The sequence below is a fragment of the Cervus canadensis genome, chromosome 9, assembly GCF_019320065.1.
Source record: "Cervus canadensis isolate Bull #8, Minnesota chromosome 9, ASM1932006v1, whole genome shotgun sequence".
NCBI classification, from domain to species: domain Eukaryota; kingdom Metazoa; phylum Chordata; class Mammalia; order Artiodactyla; family Cervidae; genus Cervus; species Cervus canadensis.
The window spans coordinates 11,459,510-11,472,072 of NC_057394.1; the positions used below are offsets into that span (position 1 = coordinate 11,459,510).

General features: G+C 47.1%; 1 protein-coding gene across 2 annotated transcripts in view; it reads right to left on the bottom strand.

The window, feature by feature from the left end:
- FARP1 (FERM, ARH/RhoGEF and pleckstrin domain protein 1) overlaps positions 1-12,563 on the bottom strand; it is a 300,177-nt gene that overhangs the window by 74,661 nt on the left and 212,953 nt on the right. For both annotated transcript variants that reach the window (XM_043478278.1, XM_043478277.1), the window contains exons 4-5: positions 6,193-6,235; positions 3,397-3,475 (exon numbers count right to left, since the gene is read on the bottom strand). In XM_043478278.1, coding sequence (XP_043334213.1) covers positions 3,397-3,475; positions 6,193-6,235 — 122 coding nt within the window. The remainder of the gene's footprint in view (positions 1-3,396; positions 3,476-6,192; positions 6,236-12,563) is intronic.

Below are 12,563 nucleotides of genomic sequence, written 5' to 3' on the forward strand. Positions count from 1 at the left end.
CAGTAAGTAGAAGGGAATTCAGCCTCTTGTTTAACAGTGAGGTGCAATTCAATCTTTGATCTATACAGACGGGGAGCTGAAAGCTATTCCTGGAGGCCTGAAGAATTAGCTCCAGCTCGAGTGCACTTCAAGTCTGCTCAACTGCAGGCCCATTTCCGTCTGCCTCCCGCTCATCCGCATGTCCCTCACCTGAAGCGCTATCCATACAGGGCTTCTCCCAGATCCTCCTTCCCTCACCATCTGCCATGGAAAACTGCCTGGAGTCTCAATGGTCACATTACTAGATTTCTGCTTAAACAGGACTCTGCGAGTGTGGGAGTCAACCCCTTGGATCTGGAAGGTCGCCTTCCCGTCACATCTTGCAGCAAGGCAGAAAGTGCTGCAGAGCTTCTAGGCTTCCGATCAAGTTTATCAACCCTGAGCCAAAGGAATTCTCTCGTTGGGAAAGACTTCTAAGATGATAGTTAACTCTGGGAGCCAGAAAATGGCAATAACAAAACCCCAAAACTGCTTGTGGCAGTTGAGGAATTTATCAGATTGGTCAGAGCAGCTGTCAAGATACCAGGAACACACACACACACACACACACACACACACACACAGAGGGCTGACTGGTCACAAGTTGTATGGAATTTTATAACCAGGGCCAGAAGAGTAGGAAACTCCCAAGTCTCTAGAGATGATGATTCACAAAAACTGAAAAGGTGCAAAACTCATTGCGAAGTAGAATGGGGAGAAAGATGTGGGGAGTGGGGGTTGGGGGGAGGGGGCGGGATTTAATGCTGCCAACTCCCTAGGCAGGATGAAGGCCCAGTGAGATGCAGGAGGAAAAGGCCCATTGGCAACCAACAGCTGGACTCGCCTTTAGATTCATTTCAATGTTCTGAGCTTCGAGCAACGCATGTTCCAACAACAGGAAAACCAGGCTCAGAAACTGACACACTAGCCCAATAACGACACGGCGTGAAGATGCTACTGGGGTCGGCCCCTCCGGCCTGGAACTTGGGGCGGCGAAGTGCAACCCCAACTGCTTCCCCTTCACATGCAGCATCCCAGCCATGTGGGTCCCAGAAGGCTGATGGTTTCTACAGGTCCTGATCATGTAACTGCTTTTTTCAAGGGATGGAAGTGGAGGAAAACAACCAGTGGAGACTCATTCAGAACACAATGGGCTTCCCTCGTGGTCCAGCTGTTAAGAGTCCACCTGCCTATACGGGGAACACGGGTTCGATTCCTGGCTCCAGGAAGATTCCACCTGCCGAGAGGTGGTGGAACAACTCTACTGAGCTCCTGCTCTAGAGCCTGGGAGCCGCGACGAGAGAAGTCCGAGTGCCTTAGAGCCCATGAGCTGCAACTACTGAGCCTGTGAGCCTAGAGCCTGTGCTCTGCAACAAGAGAAGTCACCACGAGACGTCGGGCTCCGCAACCAAGAGTAGCCCCTGCTTGCCGCAAGGAGAGAAACCTGTGTGCTGCAGTGAAGGCCCAGCCATAGATAGATAACATACAAAGCCATGGGAAGGGGCTTCCTGGAATCGCACGTTCGGGTACCCAGTGCCCCTCCTGATGCAGCCCTGGGATGCTCGGCAAGGACCTCCCACATCACTTGGTAGCACCAGACTCTGGACTCTCCACCCTCCCCAATCCTCTACCTTCCCTCCACCGGTCCCCATTCTAGTTATCACCCACCTGGTCCCTTAAGCCCAAAACCTAAGCATTCCCTCCACTTCCAACCCCTCACAAGCTCAGAACGACCCCACCTCCAACACGTGTTCCATATTCATGTGTCTTCTCTATTCCCACTCGTACCACCTCCTCTGCCACCATCATCCTGGCCTGGCTGCCGTTTCTTCTTGTCATCCTCCCCTCGGTATCCACGGCAACTGATCTCTCAACACTACTTATCATCCGGCCTCTGTCCCACCTCAACGCACTTTACTCTCAGTGTGCCTGCCACAAGAGCCCTCTTTTCGGTCTTTGAACATCAGGTGCTTGTTGTGATCTTGGGCCCTGCCTAACTGTTCCTTCTACCTGGAAAGCTTGTCCTCTGAAAATGACCGACAGATCCTTTCTGCTTTCTCAGCCCCAGCATCCCAGATCCAACACTGTGAAGTCATCAGAAGTCAAGTCATCACCAGTCTCCTTCTATCACTTCATCTACTCCATCACCTAAGGGCTCTTCCCACTATCTGATATCTTTCGTGTCTGTTTAATTACTGTGTCTGGTCCCATTTGAGTCAGGCCTGTCTTTTCACCAGTACGTCCCCCGTCCCTGGGACAAGGCGTTCACACCGTGTACATTTCATCACTATTGTTGACTGACTGCCTTCACGCTGCTGATAAATCATGGTCAACCACCCAAGAGAGTGTGCTCTGTACCGTGGGATGAGAAAGATGTGACAGCCTTCAGTGGGAACAGCTAAAGCTGAAAGGCAAGCGTGGCAACAATCTGGATGGTCAGACTAGCGTACTTAGTCTTCAAAGGGAGGCGTTTTATCTTCACGTGTTCCCACCAGGCTCTGCTCTCTTTTAGAACAGCACGTGTCTTCCTGCAAATTATAAAATGGGTAATGTAATAGTAGGGGTGAGGATGATGGCATCCCTACTGGGTTCAGAAAATGACTTCCTTGGTGGTTCAGATGGTAAAGAATCTGCCTACAACACAGGAGACCCAGGTTTGATCCCTCGGTCAGGAAGATCCCCTGGAGAAGGGCATGGCTACCCACTCCAGTATTCTTGCCCGGAGAATCCCATGGACAGAGGAGCCCCTGGAAGTAGGCGGGCTACTAGAAGTCCATTGGGGTCACAAAGAGTTGGACACAACTGAGTGACTAACACTTGCACTTGCCTGCTACTGGGTTCCCAGTGCTCTGTGTATATTAGCGCTTATTCTCAAAACAACCCTGGCAAAGCAAGCATTGCAGTCACATTGACCCGGCAATGAACAGAGGTGCAGGGGGATTAAGTAACTGGCTGGCCACACAGCTACCGAGGGCAGGGCTTGGCCACGCTTTCCAAGAAACAGACAGTTCGCAGCCATTCAGCCACCGCAGCAACGGACAGAAACTCTGAGTTCACACTTTGGCTCCACAGAAGAGATTCATTTCCCAAAACTGCCTTGTGATGTGACAGACAGGAGGAGATATATGACAGTAACAGATTACAGGCCTGGACGCTTCACAGCACAGCTTTTAAGAAATCAGCTTGCGGGGAAACTGCAGCACTTTCTTTCTTCCCATGCTTGTAAACACAACTGGGAGGGAGGAAGGTTAAACCTTCTGGCACAAGAGCAGATGCTGGTCAAGGCAACATCGTGCAAGTGTTTTATCCGTCGACTTACAACATTCACTCTCTCTGCGGCACCCACAGCAACACACACCCTGTTTCCAAACCACTCACCTGGTGAGTTCTTCTTGGAGTTGAGTGTGGTCAGGTGGAAAGAATTTCACCACAAACTTGACGACGACATGTTTCGGCCCTGGGAGGGGGGGAGGGGAGGGCAGCAAAGCATTTATTGATTTGTCTTGCAAATGCCATTAAAGAAAAAGACACAAGAGGTGATATTATACACCAGATAAGTGAGTCTCATTCCAAGCTGCTACGAGGAGTTCTGCTGACATGCCAGTCACTTAATTAGTTGGTTAAGTTTGGTTATTATTCACATTTTCACATTGTGGGGAGACAGATAGCTCTTTCCTTTTTTTTTTTTTAATTGAAAAAAAACAAACAAAAAAAACCCTCATGTCATGTGGCATCTGTTTTCTGACCAGGGACTGAACCCAGGCCCCCTTCACTGGAAGTGTGGATTTTCAACCACTGCCAAGGAAGTCCAGATACCTGGTTTTTAAAAATACTGTGACAAGGGTATTACACTGAGGCATCAAACGTTTTCTCTGGAGACAAACTGTATCCAGATTTTAAAAGCAGACATGTTCTTCAAAAACTTTTCTGCCTGTTTTAATCCAAATATGGGCTTCCCAGATGGCGCTAGTGGTAAAGAATCTGCCTGCCAATGCAGGAGATGCAGGTTTGATCCCTGGGTCAGGAAGATCCCCTGGAGGAGGGCATGGCAACCCACTCCATTATTCTTGCCTGGAGAATCCCATGGACAGAGGAGCCTGACAGGCTACAGTCCATGGGGTCACAAAGAATGGGACATGACTGAAGCAACTTAGCAGGCATGTACATTAGCCCAAATATAGGCTTTAGACAGCTTAAAGAAAACATAATGAAGAAGTAAATCAGTTATGTAATTTACTATTTCTACCTCCAAGCCACAGCAGCTAATGTGTTCATCGCTGTTGGTCAAAGCCTTTGTTAAGTGTCTGGTATATCGTTTTATTAATAAGGCCCAATAAAATTAAGAAGCAGATCTGGAAGAGGGTGGGCAGGGTGAGACTGGGAATGAGACAGGGAACTTCACAGAATTAAAACAGAATATCAAATTGATGATAAAATAATCATTTGTCGCCTGAGTCAGAGTTTATTTTGCTGTATAAGCCACAATGCAAAAGCAATCTTACAGGTTCTGCCATTTAGAATAACAGCAATAAGTTTATGTTCTATGAAACACAAGGTATTATGATGAAATCCAACTCTTAACAGCAGTTGTATAAAAGCAGAAAATGTCTTTCTGATCTGCCTTTCACTATCACAAAAAATAGATGTGGTGTTATCATTTCTATGATAACATGTTCAAATGTAAAGAAAACGAAAATGATGTATCATAAGGTGATGTCAAGTGATCCGTACAAAATGGAAGGAGGAAGGAAAACAAGAAGGCACATGAGTACTGAAGCCAAGAGAAGCCAGGCTTCTTTCCGCTAACCACTCCCAAAATTAACAGAAATCCTCGCCTGTCAATTCCGGCTCGCAAAATAACAAGAGCAAAATGGGAAAGACAGGAACGTCTAGTTAATTCCACGTAGCAATTTTCACCAACGGGGATTTACACGAGGCTACTTGGATCCTTAGACAACCCGAGGCTAGGCAGAGGCTGGTACTAAATGGAGAACGAGAGCCTTGTCACACGGGGCGAGTCACAAGCCGCGGAGTGGGAAAGGCGAACCTCTGCTGAGGTGCTGACCCAAACCACAGCTGCGGCCCTGGCTCTGACATCTTTCCACCATTTGCAGTTCCCATCTTGGGCTACCTCAGGGACAAATGTCAGCATTCGAGATGCTACGCTCCCTCCAGCCTTCAGGTCTGGGGGCTTTTGCTCAGCAATGCGTCCCGCACCCTGGTCCCTGGCTAGCTGCCCAATAAACGCTGAACAATGGCTGTTTTGTTTTCTGCGTTAATAATTGCTTAATTTCAATGACAGAAGATCAACATCAATTTCAATTGCATGAGGGGCCATTTAACACACTGCGCTTGTTTATTACAGTCTCATAAACTGCTCTAAGTGGCCTGGTGGGGTTTCTTAATCAGACATAAAGTCGACCCCACAAGGTACTGCGTGTTTCATGCTCAACTAAAGGCACGCAGCCCGGGGACCATCCTCAGACTTTTGCCTGGTGTCTGGCTGCAGTGAGGGACCAAGTGGGATGAACTGGAGAACAGAGCTCGTCTCTGAATCTGACCCCTCCAGAGAGAGGGGAGAGCACTTTGGTGCTGATGCAAAATGAGAGGAAGGGGAAATCCAAGTGTGTCTTTTTCTAACTTCTCTCCTAGACCCTCCTTAATCTTTTCTTCGACAACTCGGTCTAAATGCAGGCCAGATCTCCCCTGTTCTGCTAACCATTCAGACACAGATACATTTTTGGGCATCTATTTTTTTTCCCCCAAATTCCACTTGTATTCTAATTTCACAGGCTTTGAAAAGGCAGCATAGAAATCCTGATGGCAATTTTATGAATAAATGCTTCCACCTCCCTCCGCAAAAGTAACAATAAGAAGCAGGAGCACAGACAGAAACCAGCTCAATTGCTTTGGGCCTTAATAGCCTGCTTCAATCATTAATCAAAATGACATTTGATTTTTCCAAGCAAGGTTGTGATTACCAAATTATTACATATTAAAATTGCAGAAGATGCATTTGAACAGCATGTAAATTAGTGGATGACAAAACACAATCGTAGGGCAAAAAGGGAGGTGGCTCCAGAGCTTGTCGCCACAGGGCAGCGGACGTCTAGACAAGGAGACCATCTGGCTTACATCTCACATCACTGTTAAACAGGAGGGGCGTATACTTACTTCTAATCTGCTTGACAATAGGTTTTAAGAGATCCAGCCACACCTACAAAGGAAAAAAAAAAGACTGAGACACAAATTCTCAATGAAGAGACTTGCAAGTATTTTAAAGACTTCACTAGGAGCTGTTCAAAATCAAAATAATTTTGAGGGTTTGAGGTTGTCCGTGCCTTTTTCTCTCACCAGAATGCTGTAACTTAGACTATCTCCCACATTTATAGAAAAGACCCGAATTTTCTAAGAGTATCCCTGAGCTTGAAAATCAAAATCTCTCCGAGAAACAAATAGTTCATATGGCTCACTAAGAATTTTCTATTCTCACTGGTACTTTTATCACAGTTCACAGTTTTATTCAGTAAACATTAATGCATGATTGCCTTAATGGAGTATAAATGGAGTAAAATACACATGCTCTTTAGTGAAACAAAATTCATGTATGTAGACGCACCTACAGAACAGCACAGCTTTGAGGGTTATGGAAAGGGAGTATTTATAGAACACACCTCTGCACCAGACACCATCCGTAAGCTATTTTACCTCTCAAAGCAAGACCAGAGGATTCCTATTACTCAGGAGAGAAATTTGAGACTTGCAGAGGTTCAATAAATATCCCAGGCCCTCAGCTAGACAGTTGTGTCAGGGCTAGAACTGAAATAGGTCTGTCCAACTTCAAAGTCCAGACTCTTCGCACACAGTCTCCTGAGCATGCCATCTGAACAGCAAAATTTTAAAAAGAGAGAGGGAAACCAGTTGCCCTTCATAATAAAGTGTAAGTTGACTCTTGAACTTGTGATCCTGTGAAAGGGTTCTACTGAAGCTCATATTTGCATATACGATAAAAACAAAGTTAATGGGCTTAATGGAAGAGGGGTTTTATAAGTAAATACAAAAAAGAGAAACACTGCTAAAGAAAACTATGCAAAGAATAACAGGGTAAGGACAAAAAAAAGCCAATTGCTCACCAGCAGATGTCTACGTTTAGAAGTAATTTACACTGTAAGTGCAAGTTTAGTCAATATCATTTCCACCCACTAAATATGCAACTAGATGTGCCTGTATGCAGTACATGTGTGCATTTTATAAGCCTGAAGTTGGCAAGGGTGCCAGGAAATGAGCACTGCCTTACTTTATTGGTAGATGTATGAATTGGTACCATGTTTCTGGAGACCAATTAGGGAATGATTATCTAAAGCCTAAAAAGTATTCACAAAGATACTCTTTCATCCAGTAACTTGACTTTTGATGAATATTTGAGAGTGTGGGAAACTGTTTCAGAGATGAGAAAGTGGGTTATTTCCTCTTTTCTTCTGCCTTTCTACATTACCCATATTACCTTCAATGATCATCAGAATTCTCATAATGAAAAAAGTAAAACTTTTAAGTGTTTACTTATTCAGGTTAATCTTCCCTTCCATCACCGTTACAAATAAATATGTTTTCCTAATGAAATTCTCATTTCTACACTCCCCATCCCCAACCACTCCGCTATGTGAGAAAAACAATAAAGGCATTAAGTTGCCTTGGGATCATCTCCACTGTCACACTCATAAGACCCAACTTTAAATGAGAGAGAATAACCATTCAAAACAAGGGTCTTGTGAGATGTATTATTTCCCTCTCAAGAATCTTAAAAGATGGCAAAAAATCCTCATTGACAGATGAAGAAATTGAGATTCGGAGCACAGCTGCCCAGGGCTGGGATTCAAACCCTGTTCTTCAAACCCATTTACTCATTCAACAATACACCACTGTGTCCTTCTGCTGGGTTCTGGGAACGCAATGATAAGAGACCAGTCATGGTCACTGCTTCACGGAGAGTCGGGTCTAGTGAGAAAGACAGACAGGAACCAAGACCTTCCCAAGAAAAGTAAAGAAATACCTAGGACAAACGCACTTTGCCAACAAAGGTCCATCTTGTCAAAGCTATGGTTTTTCCAGTGGTCATGTATGGATGTGAGAGTTGGACTATAAAGGAAGCTGAGCACCGAAGAACTGATGCTTTTGAGCTGTGGTGTTGGAGAAGACTCTTGAGTGTCTCTTGAAGTGCAAGGAGATCCAACCAGTCCTTCCTAAAAGGGGATCAGTCCTGGGTGTTCATTGGAAGGACTGATGCTGAAGCGGAAACTCCAATACTTTGGCCACCTGAAGTGAAGAACTGACTCATTTGAAAAGACCCTGATGCTGGGAAAGACTGAAGGTGGGAGGAGAAGGGGATGACAGAGGATGAGATGGTTGGATGGCATCACTGACTAAATGGACATGAGTTTGGGTAGACTCCGGGAGTTGATGATGGATAGGGAGGCCTGGCGTGCTGAACTCAGCACGACTGAGCGACTGAACTGAACTGAAGACGAAAGAAACAATGGGGAGTGTCAGATGACTCTGAGCCTCAGGACAGAGAGGTCTGCCTCAGTTACAGGCAGGAGGAGGGCTTCCCTGAACATGACATTGTGCTGAGATCTGAAGGGGATGAGAGAGGTGAGGAGAAGCTATGAAGACGTGCAGTAGAAACACCCGTCCAGATGGCTCAACGTCGTGACGGGAGACCAACATGACCGCAGAACAAGGTTGGTGGGTCAGGAAGGGGCCAGACCCACCAAAGCCACATGAAGGCACTTCACTGTTATCCTGAGAACATGGTGAAGACTTTTATCAGTATAGGGCTGATACAATCAGATCAACACTTGAGTCTGGCAATGTGAGAACAGACCAAGGGGTCAGAACAGATGCAGGATACCTGCTGTATTCGTCCAGGAAAAAAAAGATGGTGTTTTGGATCCGGAGAGGAGAAGCAGAGTTGGGGAGAAGAAGGTGGACTCAAGAAAAATGTTAAGAGGTAAAATCCAGTGGGACTTACTGATGGGCTAGATGAGGTAGCCAAGCAGCAGACAATAACCAGAATGACACTGAGATGTCTGCTGTAGGCGTCTGGATGGAGGCTGGTCCATGCTGAGACAGGCATCGCTGGAAGAGGGTCAGGATGGAGGGGTTCTAGACACTTTCATTTTAGGAGGGGCCCTTGGATTCCACGAGGAAGAGACAGCGTGGGAGTGGTGGGACACACACATACAAAACTCAGAGAAGCTGGGGCAGGAGATCTCCCAACACCCGACTCCAGGAGGACAAGGCGGCCTCGTAGAGCCCAGAGGATGAAATGCACCAGCACTGATGACGCGTCTACCAGAGGACGGCCAATGGGAGCAGATGAGGACAGAAGGAACGTAAGGGCAGAGTGGGGTCGTGGAAGCCACGGTGTTTCCAGAAGGAGGAAGAGCAAGAACTGTTGGAGTATCAGACACGGTGGGAACTACAGGATCTGTGGGTCAGTGGACTTGGAGGTGGGTCTGAGAGTCTGGTGGGCGGCGAGGAGACAGGAAGGATGAAAGGTCTTTCCAAGAAGCCTGGCTGTGAAGGAAGAGGCCAGAGACTACGAATGGAAAGGAGAGAGAAGAATCAAATAAAGGCATTGCTTTTTAAATTTTTAATTTTTTAAAATTGGAGGATAACTGCTTTATTGTGTTACAGTGTTGTGTTAGCTTCTGCTGTATAACAACACAGATCAGCTATATGCACACATACACACATATATATCCCCTCGCTCTTGGACTTCCCTCCCACCCCAGCCCCATCCCACCCCTCCAGCTCATCACAGAGCAAACTGTGCTGAGCTCCCTGTATTATAGAGCAGCTTCCCATTAGCTGTCTATTTGACACACGGTCGTGTACATACGCCGATGCTTCTCTTGCAGTTTGTCCCCCTCTCTCCTTCCCTCTGTGTCCACAAGTCCATTCTCTATGTCTGTGTCTCTATTCCTGCTCTACAGATGGGTTCATCAGGATCATTTTCTAGATTCCATATCTATGCATTAACAGATGATACTTGCTTTTCCCTTTCTGACTTTTCACCTCTGCATGACAGACTCTAGGTTCATAAATAAAGGTACTGTTAATTGCTTGTCTTCCATAGGAAAGACCTGCTGTGCCTGAAAAGAGGAGGGTTTGAGAATATGAGCAAGAAGGGATAACCACTACCCTAAGACACCTGCTGCTGCTGCTGCTAAGTCGCTTCAGTCGTGTCCGACTCTGTGTGACCCCATAGACAGCAGCCCACCAGGCTCCACCGCCCCTGGGATTCTCCAGGTAAGACACCTGAGATGGTGTGAAAAGACAGCTCGAGACCACAGGGCATTAGGGAGTGAGCAGAAAGGCTAATGGTAGACACGTCAGTCTCCACTTCTACGTTGGGAAGATAAGACAGTTCCTCTGATGCCATCTGTCTACCCCTGTAACATCTGAGGGCTGGAGGATCCAGGCAAACGGAGAAACTCTGACACAGCTGTGTTTGCTGGGGTTGAATTAACTGGAGAATTCTAGAAGGGTTTCCCGTGACGGCTGAGCGCCCACTCACAAGCCTGCCAGCCTGTGCTCTTGTGGCCTCCAGGGCTGCCTCAGGGGAACCGTCTCTGAGCTCGTTCACCATCACCCGTTCTGTCTCAGAATCCGCCTAAACTTCTGCAAACCGGCTCAGGACCCAAGAGCTATGCTCTGGCGCTGTAGCTGCCAATTTTATGAATTGTTTTAAAACATCTCTCTTCTGTTTTTGGCATTTCTGCGGAATGCATCAAATACAAGCACCCATTTGAGCCAACTGAGCATGTGGTTTTAGAACACGGAGGTCTGGGAACATCAGACTGGCCTGAATGAGCCTCTCGGGTAGAGTTCTACAGCGATGACACTCCAGGGCCTCGGCAACATCACGGCTAAACCGGCCTCGGTGAGAACACTGGGCCTGCAAGAGCCTCTGTTTACCAATGAGATAGATATTTGCAGGGCTGAGAGAAAACACCTTGCCCATGGAGGACTTAAACCACTCTAAATGGATGAGCTGGAGGCAGCAAGAAGGAATTTAGGGCTGCTGCTTGACTAGTTAAAAGTACTGAAGCTTGAGATATAGAGAGGCTCTGCTGTGCTTAGTCGCTCAGTCGTGTCCTACTCTTTGCGACCCCATGGACTGCAGCCCGCCAGGCTCCTCTGTCCATGGCAACTCTCCAGGCAAGATACTGGAGTGGGTTGCCATGCCCTCCTCCAGGGGATCTTCCCAACCTAGGGATTGAACCCAGGTCTCCTGCATGGCAGGGGGATTCTTTACCGTCTGAGCCACCACGGAAGCCCATGAGTACTGGAGTGGATAGCCTAACCCTTCTCCAGGGGATCTTCCCAACCCAGGAATTGAACCAGGGTCTCCTGCATTGCCAGCTAATTCTTTACCAGCTGAGTTACCAGAGAAGCCCACAGAGACGGCTACAGGGAAGTATTTGAACTACACCAGGTCCTCCTAGACAACTCACTTGTTCCTTCAGCCTAAGCAGAAGAGAAACACGTTCCAGATGAGTAACAAAGGCAACCAAAGCACCACCATCTGTCTTTGCCTGCCAGAAGATCTCTAGAAGGTCACAATTGTAATCACCCATCTCTAACCTCACCTCCTGCAACTTCTTCAACCAACCCACACATCCCTGTGCTCACAAAAATCACGCTGCTGGTCTCCAGAGCACAGCTGGAGATCCACATTACCTGACTGCAGAGAGATGTGGTTAAAATGCATAGGCTTCCAGGAATGCCACACCTGGTCAGGAAGACCTCATGGAAACAAAAAACTCCACCCCCCCCACCCCCAGGCTTTGAAGGCCTGGAAGTTAAGAGTTTGCTCAGGCTGCCATCACAAAGGACCACAGACAGAGTGGCTTAAACAACAGAGATCTATTTCCTCTCAGTTCTGGAGGCTGAAGGTGCCCCAGGTCTGGTTACCCCTGAGGGCTCTCTCACTGACTTGCGGATGACCGTCTTCTGACTGTGTCTTCAGCAAGTCCCCCTCTCTGTGCACATGGGCCCGGTGTCTCCGGGCTATCTCCCAATTCCCTCTTCTTAAAATTGACACGGTTCAGACTGGACTAGGGTCTGCCCTAACATTCCTATTTTAACTTAATCACCTCTCCAAAGGCCCTGTCTTCAACAGTCACATTCTGAGATGCTGGGTGTTAGAGCTGCAAGATACACATTTGTGGGGTGGGACATAACAGAGGCCACAATACCTATGTTCCACATAGGTGTTTAGTTTCAACACAGCTTTTCAGCCCCATTTTGCCCTGCTTGCCTGTATCTCAGCCAGCCTCCCTGTTTTCCTTTGATCCGCTATTAATGTTACTTTCCTCTTTTGGCATGTGTTTCTGCACTGAAATACTCTTAGAGAAGAAATGCTTTAATGCCTAGGTTTCAAAGGCAAAGCAAAATGAATCGCTGTCCCCAAAGCCTTTATGTTCTTTTCCTAAACATCTTTTCCCCCTATTGTTTGGTGAGAGGCATTTCAGGTGGGT